At 44.9% G+C, this 11,040-nt stretch overlaps 1 protein-coding gene across 2 annotated transcripts; it reads right to left on the bottom strand.

Annotated features, from left to right (window-relative positions):
* Positions 1 to 8,439: 8,439 nt before the first annotated feature.
* On the bottom strand, positions 8,440 to 10,400 carry LOC135823940 (uncharacterized). Of its 2 annotated transcripts, none has more exons than XM_065336819.1 (3): positions 10,202 to 10,400; positions 9,872 to 10,051; positions 8,440 to 9,700 (listed from the first exon to the last, which is right to left on the bottom strand). In XM_065336819.1, the coding sequence occupies exons 1-3, from the start codon at positions 10,310 to 10,312 to the stop codon at positions 9,248 to 9,250; spliced, it is 744 nt and encodes a 247-aa protein (XP_065192891.1). In that variant the 5' UTR covers positions 10,313 to 10,400; the 3' UTR covers positions 8,440 to 9,247. The 2 variants fall into 2 exon arrangements, with proteins under 2 accessions (XP_065192891.1, XP_065192890.1); XM_065336818.1 differs by having other exon boundaries at positions 8,440 to 9,712; positions 10,202 to 10,397.
* Between the last annotated feature and the right edge of the window lie 640 nt (positions 10,401 to 11,040).

Genomic DNA, 11,040 nt, shown 5'->3' with positions numbered 1-11,040 from the left:
GTGCAGCTGTATGTGGCCAGCTGTGTTTGATGGTACGGTATGGTACGGGAGACGGTGTCGTATTACCCTCGATCGTACCTGTCTCGTACCTATCCCCTACCGTACCGTGCCATCAAAGACGGCTGGCCACAATGCATATTCAAATAGGGCTTTCAAATGCAAGATCACAATGTGAAACAACTTGGAAGAATAAGTATGTATGCGAAGTGTATCGGGGGATGCATGCAGGGCGCGCGATAGTGCGGGTTCGAATCCCAGGTTATGTCTTTTCAAAAAAAGGAATTTTTTAAAGAATTTATAACATCCCTATGCTTTTTTTTGTCTAGGTCATCAAGGCAAAAAAGCATAGCGTAGGGCCCTGAGCTTCCAAGCTCTCTCGTTATTTCCCACCGCATGGATTTGACATTTTTGTAGCACTATCGGCACTGCTAGCATTATAACTAGCATAATCGCTCCAAATAACTAGCAGTGCTAGTAGCACAATTTCCTCATATAACTAGCATTATCCGCCGGTGCCTAGGGGGGAGGGCGCACTCAAGACCAAAAGAAGCTAAACATCACAACGAAATAGGAATGTTAGCTGTGACAAGATGATGGCGAAGGACGGAGAACCATGGTCCAGAGCGGCCGCGGCTCACTTCAAGGACGCGAAGCAACGACGACTCACCTTGGAAGGCTCATGATAGGAGATAAGATAATAATATTATTATAGTGTCGCCCGGTCTGTCTTGCTTCGTGTTCGCGTGACTACTTACTTCCCCTCTTTGCTTACAATCAAAACTTTGAGTTACAGAGTCAGTATGTAAACAAGAGAGTAGTAAAATATAATTTTACAACTCCCTGATTGAAACTCCCTTTCACGACTCGGTTCTAGGCCTTTGCGGATAATGGCGGCAGAAAAATTGGCAGAATTCGGTACTTTTTCTGGTACGTTTCATGCATGTTTGATATGTGGATAAGGATATGGAGCAGAATTCGAGGAATAACCCGCCATAAGGTTAGTATGGTTCTGCCAAAGGTGCTCGCCCTTTTTGGCCCTTTTTGGAAAAGCCCGTTTCTTTCGCTCTTTATTACGCTTTTTGCTGAATATCGCCCTTTTTGAGCTTTTTTTTTAGCTGAAAAAGTGCTAAAATCTGTTTGCTCATGCATGAGAATGATGCGATCACAGTTTCCGAGTGCTCGATGGGCCTTGGCACGCCGCTTTTCTGGGGGCAACAAGTTGGTGAAGCTTGTACCCTACACAATGCTGTAAAAAGTGGGTTTTTGAGTTTTACTTCCTGTTTTGCCTTTCGTGAACCCATAAAATAGAAGAGTGCGTATTCATTACTCAGCTTAAGTTCATATCTGAACATGTAGTCAAGTGGTGTGCTTCACTGTCCGAAGAGTGCTCAATGCCCATGTAGGGCAGAGCCTTGTACACGAGAGAGAGTTTGGAAGCTTTGTCACAACTCCGAGTTTCACGTATCTCTACGATCATGGTTGCCTGATGATCGTAGAGATACGTGAAACTCGGAGTTGTGAGAAAGCTTCCAAACTCTCTCTTGTGTATCTGAACATGTATCATGGCTAAACTTCACTGAAAAAACAAACACTTTTTGCCTGTTTTCACTGAAAAAAGAGCACTTTTTCAGCATATTTTGAGGGACGCGAAAAGCACTAAAAGAGCACCTTTGGGAAAGGGCTACTGGCAGCGAAAAATGAGGGGGTGGGGGAGGTTTACATGCAAGGTGAAAGCAGCAAAAATAGTAATTTAGTGCGAAAAAGGGGCGCTAATATTGCACCAGAAAATATTAATACTTCTAAGTACATGTAATAGCTAAACCGAAATTATTATTATTATTATTATTATTATTATTATAAGCACTATCGCGACGTAAGCGGGGATGCCTACTTCACTTGTGCCATTCAGGATGATGATAAAGAGAATGAGAAATAGAAAGCTCAGAATCATGAGGAACAATGCTGTAGAGCAGAATAGCTGTGATCGATTGGATGCATTACAGAAACCGAAATGGCAAAAGAAAAAGAAAACAAGAATCATAACAAGCAAAGTACCAATAGAAAGGTAAATGAGATGTAGAAAGGTAAATGGGTGTCAATATGATCGTCACAGGGACTGTGTGATCAAACATTCCAACATTCTGCGGCCATTGCGTTGGCAGTGTTGTGGTGGCAGTTCCGATACTGAGGCCGTACAATACATGTCGTGGAGCTCAGCTAGCCGCTGCCAACCAGTCAACGCAACCTCCGCTACGCGCTGGCTTCAGCTTTATCATTATGCCGGCGTTGACGGAGCTCCGGGTGATCAGCCAGCCGAACAGCTGCAAGTTGCGACTCCATACTGACGTCACACTCATCCCTAGGCCCTCGAGTCGCTCCATTCCCTGCTTCACTTTCCGGAAGGAGAGCAAGGAGAAGCGTTGGTGCGGAAAGGTGGGCTCACGCCCCGGGCCCCTGGTTACTTCCCCATGTCTAACCCCCAAGATGAAAGGAAGACTTGCTTTTAGCCGACTGGCCGAAAAACCCTTACTTCTGCAAACGAGCATTTTCTTTTCTTGCGAATGCCCAAGTAAAACTATTTTTAAATAATAAAACACAAAAGGAGTGTTGTACGAAAACTTGTTTGAATTCTTATTTTTCTCTGCACTATTTCTTCATATTTTCATCGTTTTGTTGCACATTGTCTCCATCGTTTTACATTGCATGAATAAAGTGTACACAAATGTCGATTCAGCTTGTCCTATTGATTGCGGTTATCAAAACTCAATACCTATACAATGCAAAATCAATATGGTTGTCTCGTACATTTATTATCACAAACCCTAACATGCGCCATGTACAGCATTGCACGTACTGGATATCCAGAATCCGCGATTCGTTATTTCTTCCACCAAGAGTATAATAACTCATACTCTTGCTTCCACTGGTACATGCATGTTTCGTCAAGTACCATACTCGCGCGGTTAGTGCACTGGGGCACTATAATTATTTTCAAGGTCCATCACGGATGGGGCTCTATTCAAGAGAGGGCACTGTTTTTTTTAATGCTGGTACATTGGCGTCATCCAGCATAGAAACAAAGAAAAGCAGAGCCTATCGTAAGTAATGTTTCTGTAAACTATCACAACTAGCCCTTTCCCAAAGATGCCATCATCTTTCGCAACTTATGCTTTTCGCAACCGTATCAAAATAAGTGCTAGTTGCTGAAATCGCATCCATATTTTCAGAACAAGCTCAAAAGTTGCTATTTCCGCACCTTAAAATTGGAGAGGTATTGGGCAAAAACTACCAAAAAAGGAGCAAAAATAGCAGAAGTACAGGAACAGCAAACTCGTACACCCTTTTCTGCTGTGAACAACCACTTTACACAGTGCCAGTAGCCTGTTGCATGTACTGTATCCTACATCATTCCAGTGCACAGAAAAGGGAATGCACATTATCGTAACTACTGTTGATCTACTTTTTCTCTGAATGAGTCTGAAGGCAGGTGAGAAATGAGCGAGTATGCATTTGTTCGACATGTAGTCCGCTACTTGACCCTTTGACCCCATGCCATGGGGCCAAGGTTGCGGAAAAGTTGCGAAATAGTTGGCTAAAATTAAGAAAGTTGCGAAAGTTGCGATTTCTTCCTAAACAACGAAAAGTTGCGAAAAAAGTGGCGAGCATCTTTGGGAAAGGGCTAATCACAACTCAGAAACAGCGATAAGAACTGCGACTTTGATCCTGAAACCACCAGTGCAATGGTATGGAGTATGGACAAGAACATTAGCAAAAGAACACCAAACCTGCACATGCCTTTGTTATACGCCGGGGAGAGCTTTATTAATTTTTTTCACTGGCTCTTACTCTTAGACAGGGGCACTATTAGAGATAAGGCATTTAACAGTTTCGCACGAACACATGGGTATTATTATTACTGTCAGGGAGTAGGAAAATTATAGGTGTTTTACTACTCCCTGATTACTACACATAAAGAGCTTCATTGCCCGGTCAGAGCTCTGATACAAGTCCGATGTTTTGTCACTGGCGTCCGCATTCATGTACATGTACATGTACATGCACTAACTCTAATACATGTAATAATAATGTACATCCAAAAGCTGCAAACATGATCACATGATCGTAGAGACTAGAGAGTATGGCCGATCGGCAGTGTTACATTGTGCAGCGGAGATAAGTGGCGAGATAACCAAGGTGAACAGAACATAATTATACCAGGAGCATTGTAATAGGACAAGTAAGGTTTTAGATCACAGCAGAGTACGCATGAGGCAACTGGAGGCAATATAAAATATAAATACGAATACAAACTACTGTACAAACAAACCAAAAACAAACAAACAGGTCACACCCCCAGTGTGTACAGCCAAAACAAAACGCTGCGTTCAAACGAGACATAGAAATGAGACTGCCCATCAAAATTGATATCATTTTATCACTCCATTTTTGTATAATCAGATACCCTGAGCCCGAGGTAGGGTCAAACGACAAGGGCTCGGACTCATCCGGCCAGAGACCTTTCTCTGCTTCAGCTATCAGTTACATGTATATACTAATAGCATCCGTCAGGTACGGATCATAACTGAGCATGTTTGACTGAAGATCATAATAGGCCGTATCCGCAGCCATTCCGACCTGATCTACTTGACGTAGAAGAAATTTACTAATCTCGACGTCACATAAGAGATCTGTCGGTGGCTTTGTAGGATCGGGCTTGGTGTCATCGCTAGCCAAGTACGGAGGAGAACGAGGTGGCAATTGAGAGCTGTTGCTGGTTACACTGAGTGCTGGGGAATTGGACTTGACGGCAGCACAGTCACGTGTATTGCTATCCGATCCCAATTTATCGCCGATGTTTTCTTGGCTGTCGTTCACGGAGGCAGTGCTGACGTCAGAGGAGTATGGTGCGAAGCCAGCAGAAATGGGACCCACAGAACTCATCTTTTCATCACGTTGTGCCTTCTGGAGCTGTAGTTTTAGTTCTTGCACTGACGTACGGAGGGCTAAGATCTCAAGATTTCGGCATTGTTCTTCCAATCGCTGAATATATTCTTTTCTGCTTTTACGAGAACGTTCGGCGTACAATCGCTTCGCTTTCATTCTTCTCAGACGCTTTTCTTCTTGACTCAAATGATTTAGATTGGTACGCTTCCGCCTCTCCTTTTTGTCACGTGATCGTGAGGCTGGATCGCTATACAGGTCATTGGAATCCATTTTACTCCACGAAGAAAAAATTAGACTTAACTGTTGGTTCTAAGCTGAAAACCCTACACACGCTCAAAGCAACTATATGTAGTCTCTTCCGTGCAAATACCAGATTTCTCAAACAAAAGCTTGGACCAGGATCCATCACCAGGATTAAGGAGACTGAGAACAACAACAGGGCGGACCTTTATCATGCAACACAAGGTGGAATGAACCTACACCATACGTGATAAAAGTACACCATCATTGAGGTACATGCACAGACGCACACATGCACACACACACACACACACACATGCACACACACACTCACACTAGCACTAACGCTGACGTTTACACATGCTCACACTCACAATCACACCCACACTCCACCCGTGTTCAAAAACAGACAAAAACAACAACAAAAACAACGTGATGACCGAAGGTTTACAAGTTTTCTTTTTTTTCTGTCCGAAACTAACAATTATAAGTATGATCTTGACTGGTGAGTCAGAACGTGCAACAATTAGCACACCACTGAATGATGTGATACTGACATTCAACGACCTGATGATGAGCTCCATCACGTCTTGCAATGTGCAAACCAACAGCCTAACAATTTTAAAGGCTCTAAGTCAGGAACTAACGTGAGAAGAGGGGGGGGGGGGGCGGAGGGCGCACTCAAGACCAAAATATGCTAAACATCACAGCGAAATAGGAATGTTAGCTGTGACAAGATGATGACGATTGACGAAGGACGGAGGACCACGGTGCAGAGCGGCCGCGGCTCACTTCAAGGACCGGAAACAACGACGCCTCACGTTGGGAGGCTCATGATAGGAGATAAGATAATATTATTATAGTGCCGCCCGGTCTCTCTTGCTTCGTGTTCGGGTAACTACTTACAGTGCATTTCAAAACTATAGACGCGTAGGGTTTTTGAAATATTTCAAATTTGGCTGGAACTTTTTGAGAATAGTTTTCGGAATATTGCTCAGGATCGCTCCACAATTACTCTCATAATAGTTCTTAAAGGATTGGATAACAGACGCCCGATTTGGAAAAATTTATGCACAAAGTGATCACAGATTTTATGTGGTATAGATGCTGGCATAACGGTTTTTGCCTAGGTACGCGTCTATAGTTTTGAAATGGACTGTACTTTCCCTCTTTGCTTACAATCAAAACTTTGAGTTACAGAGTCAGTATGTAAACCAGTGAGTAGTAAAATATAATGATATTTTATTACTCCCTGATTGAAACTCCCTTTCTCGACCCGGTTCTAGGCCTTTGCGGATAATGCCGGCAGAAAAATTGGCAGAATTCGGTATTTTTTCTGGTACGTTTCATGCATGTTTGGTATGTGGATAAAGATATGGAGCAGAATTCGAGGAATTGCCCGCCATAAAGTTTGTATGGTTCTGCCAATTTCACTGCCTTTCGAGCAAAATCTGCCACCTTTTCGAGCATTATCCACCAAGGCCTAGTCGGTTCACGAATCACGACCCTGTACGTACTTGGCAATGCTCTGCGTACTTTTTTGGCTTGGGTTTGAAAATCTTTATTTTACACATGCATTTTTCTGATTTCTTCTCCAGTGTATGATTTATTGCATTTTAATCCATTGTGTTAATGTGGCCGTATAAGAGGCCTGGAAAAAAGTCTGACTGTGCGTGGGACATGCGAGGTAGTGCATGCGATGGGCAACCAATGACCAAATTATTGTACATACATGACTACACGCACGATTTCCACACTTACGGGTATATCAGTATGGGGTTCGACGTACACGAGAACATCTCGGTTACTCAATGAAAGGTTGCGTGAGCCATACTAGGATAGGACCATCCTACTGCCAGTACTGTCCTCTCAAAACAGGTGGTCTTTAGGACCAGATCCCAGACATTCACGGCATATCGGACAGTGTAAAAATTAATGATTATGACTTGTACAATCATGTACATACACCATGTACATGTTGTTGGTTTGACAGCATGAAACAAGGTAGAGGACACCATGTTCGGAAACAATGACCTTACTACAACCATCCACGGTTGGTAGAGCCCAGGTCCGTTGGGACCATCTGAACCATAATGGGTGTTGAACCCGGCGTCCGACCACGGACTGGGGCTCTACCAAACGTGGATGGTTGTAGTAGTAAGGTCACTGTTTCCGAACACGGTGTCCTCCACCTTGTTTCATGCTGTCAAACCAACAACATGACATTGTGAGAAATACTAGTACAGTGGTCCCTCTATAATCCGGCACCATTTGTGCCACGAAAATCTGCTGGATTAGGGAGGGTGCTGGATTAACAAATCTGATTTACTGCTGCAATGTGCATGAAGAGGACATTTTGGCTACTGAAAATTGTGCTGGTTTATCGAGGGTGCTGGATTATAAAGTGCCGGATTAGAGAGGGACGACTGTACATGACATTGTACTACCGGTACTACTACAGTGCTGGCAACTGAAATCCGACCCCCCCCCCCCCCCAGCCGCGTTAGCGATTCGTACGAGACGCTAGGGGGGGGTCGGATTTCAGTTGCCAGCACTGTAGTATTGGATTATCTAATACCAATCATGTACATGTACATGTACTAGCACTTCCATGTACAGTAATGTTCATGTACACCACATACATGATGTACATGAAAACCAGTATGTCTCTGAGTCACTTGCTCCCTACTACCCTACTACCCTAGTGCTCCTGTTAGGGACCGGCGGATTCTGCTCGAAAAGGTGGCAGATTCTGCTCGAAAAGCAGTAAAATTGGCAGAGTCATACAAACCTTATGGCGGGCAATTCCTCGAATTCTGCTCCATTTCTTTATCCACATACCAAACATGCATGAAACTTACCAGAAAAGTACCGAATTCTGCCAATTTTTCGGCCGGCATTATCCGCTAGACCCTAGCTCCTGTTCATGTTCTTTTCATTTGGCAATTTTCTCTCAACTTCCATTTTCAGTTAGCATTTTTTCCGCTTGGCACACATGAGCAGTGTTGCTACCGAGACCCAGGGTCGGTTTAGCTGCTCCTGTCCTGCCTCCACTTCTTCGGCTGCCATCGCTGTGTGCCTCCCTGTGATTTCTTGCTGGCGTTTGCGCCATGATGGTTTGTGGATATCTTGTAAGAAAAGACGAAAAACGACTCCAGTTCCATTGTGTGTAGAAGCATAAAGACCAGAATAACTGGCAAAGTTTGTGTTCAATACAAGATCGCGCAACCCACTCTCCACATAGAGGTGTGACTGTCTTAGATACTTGCAGTACGTGAAAGAAGTAGTGAATCATAATTTGCCAGGGTAATCCTGCAGAAGCAGAGTATTTCCTTCTGAAGGGAACCGTGACCCAATAAAATTGAGCTGGGTGTAAAGGACAGTGATTCTAATTACCATCTTCATGTTGTCTGTCAAAATGACATAGGATGCTCAAAACACACTGGCATAGAGCTAGTTCAGTTGCCACACAGGGGGTGAAAAGAAGTTGGATTATTCAATGCAAGCCAGAGAAACACGAAATCGGCTTCGGCTATAGTTTATACCGGAATAATACAGCACAGTATTTGTTTGGGAGTATACAGAACAAGGGTAATCAAGGTTTGCTTGTCGCTACTCAAAGTTTCATGCTCTCGCAATCATCAGGCAGCATGAGGATGGGGTACTACTACTGGCCATGCCGGTATATACACCAGGAGAGGGTGGGTCTTGTAGCGCTGGATGAAAAGCTGTATATGAATGTAGGGGTTGTATAGGTTTCACGGCTAGAGGTATTATTTTAGGTAGGCGGCTGTGTGCAGAGTGTGTGGTTGTTGTAGGCAGTAGGTAGGCAGGCTGTAGAGGCAGTGACAGGGCTAGCAATGCAATGTTAGCGCAGAATGTGTGGCTGGTGCAGGAGGTAGTGAGCAAGGTGTGAGCAAGTTGAAGGCAGGAGGCTGTAGAGGTAATGACGGAGCTAGAGCTAGTAGTGTGATGTCAGCACAGAGTGCATGTATATTATGCGAGGGAGTATCGCACCCAGGGATGTCTGTTGTAGCTAGACGCACAGCACGTGTACTGCGTATTACTCGGCTGTTGGCAGTAAGGATACTTTCAGTAGGCACTTGAACTCAGCCGCCCAGCTGGCACTGACACGACCATGCACCCGTCCCTGGCGCGTCAGCATCGTAGCGGGGCAGTACTTCTTGCGCATGTACACTCCGTTGTGCCACGTACCCGGATGGATGTACACACCTTTGCCGGCAGGCACGTGAAAGGAGACCATATCGGTTGGTTTGACGTCATCTCCGCAGGATGCTGGGCCGAGGCAAACGGTGAATGGGACGGGATCCCCGCGCGGGTAGAAAAGCTGACCGCCATCCGGGTGGTAGTCAGACATCCATAGGTAGATGTTGTCATCACTGCCACATGCATCGGTGTCCGTGCGTGAAGCATGCTCCGGCTTGCAGCCTAGGCCGTCCAAGTAGACATTGTTGGTCGTGTTAATGGCCAGGTTTTTGCCCATATAGTAGTCGCCCTGCCAGTGGACCTTGGTGCAAGATTCCAACACGTACACACACACACACGCACGCATGCACACACACACACATGCACGCGTGCACACACACACACACATACACACACGAAGGATGTACACGTGTTTAGCACAGACCAGGTATATATTTAGCTCACCGCTGATTTCATGTACCTCAAAGTCGCCCTCGGTCGTACCGGCTTCATCTCCAGTGTTGGGATCCAGCTCTCGCCAGCCACCCACGGGCCACTTGACGATTTCAAAGTTCTTCTTCTCCACAGTAAGCTCATCTGGCTGCGAGATCAGGATGCCGAAGCCTTTGAGCGACTCCGGCGTGGCAAGCCTGAGCGGAACCTCAACAGGAAAGTCCAGGAGAAAGACAGCGGCAAACGTCACTTTTCATCGCTTCACTACTGACTACAATGTATCATTGTTCATTCATTTCCAGATTCTATACCAACAAACTCAAAATCCCGTCCTGCTGCGTAGATTTTCGGCACATACCTCCACCACATCTAGGCCGTGTGGAAGGTCAGGATTAGGGAAACTCTCTTCATCAAACACAAAGCCAGGCTCGACAGCCGCCATCTTTTGCTGCTTCACGTCGATACTCATTATTCCCTAGAACAGTAAAGTATCAAAGAAGACATGCAATATTTCAAGACTGAACCACAAACATTTCTGCGATCGTTTCATTCAGGAAGTGACGCAGATTGTAATAATTATTGCGGCCTGAACTCAGCTCACTGCACTGGCATGGCATGACCATGATGACGAGCCGGCCGAAGCCAAGGGCAAGCCAGATCAGATCTTTTGCAAGTACAAAAATTAGTTTTGGCTTTTATCAGTTTTATCAACTTTTATGTCATCATGCCATCACCTCATCAGAGAGTCATAATTATTCAAATCATCGGCAAATGTTTGAGTGCGACTCCCTGATCTACATGATGTAGATGACAAGGAATTGTTGCATGTATAACTAATCACTTGTTCAATGAGTCTGCCTGAACGAAGCGAAGAGGGTCAGATAAGAATATGCCTGTGCTCCACATCGAGTCGTCCGGTGTGACGGGTAGTGTAGAAAAACTGTGGTTTGGACACGTGAGCCTGCACACTGATTTTAACTAAACTTCCTTTTTGAGGTTTTTCAAGAATGGAAGGGTGCCACGATCCAGGCCTAGATCATAGGCTACCCAGTCACTGTGGTTAGGACTGGGTGAACTGTGCATCTATCCTTCTTTCTCTCTGTGTCTATCTCACTTTCTCTGTCTGTCTCTGTCTCTGTCTGTCTGTCTGTCTGTCTGTCTGTCTGTCTGTCTGTCTGTCTGTCTGTCTGTCTGTCT

Source organism: Sycon ciliatum, chromosome 8 (genome assembly GCF_964019385.1).
Source record: "Sycon ciliatum chromosome 8, ocSycCili1.1, whole genome shotgun sequence".
NCBI classification, from domain to species: domain Eukaryota; kingdom Metazoa; phylum Porifera; class Calcarea; order Leucosolenida; family Sycettidae; genus Sycon; species Sycon ciliatum.
This window is presented reverse-complemented; position numbering and strand designations above follow the sequence as displayed.

Coding starts and splice junctions, on each gene's coding strand:
- LOC135823940 (XM_065336818.1), bottom strand. CDS start 10,312: ATGAGTATCGACGTGAAGCAGCAAAAGATGGCGGCTGTCGAGCCTGGC. Junction 10,052..10,201: donor ACGGCCTAGATGTGGTGGAG/GTATGTGCCGAA, acceptor TTTCCTGTTGAG/GTTCCGCTCAGGCTTGCCAC. Junction 9,713..9,871: donor CGACCGAGGGCGACTTTGAG/GTACATGAAATC, acceptor TCTTGCACCAAG/GTCCACTGGCAGGGCGACTA.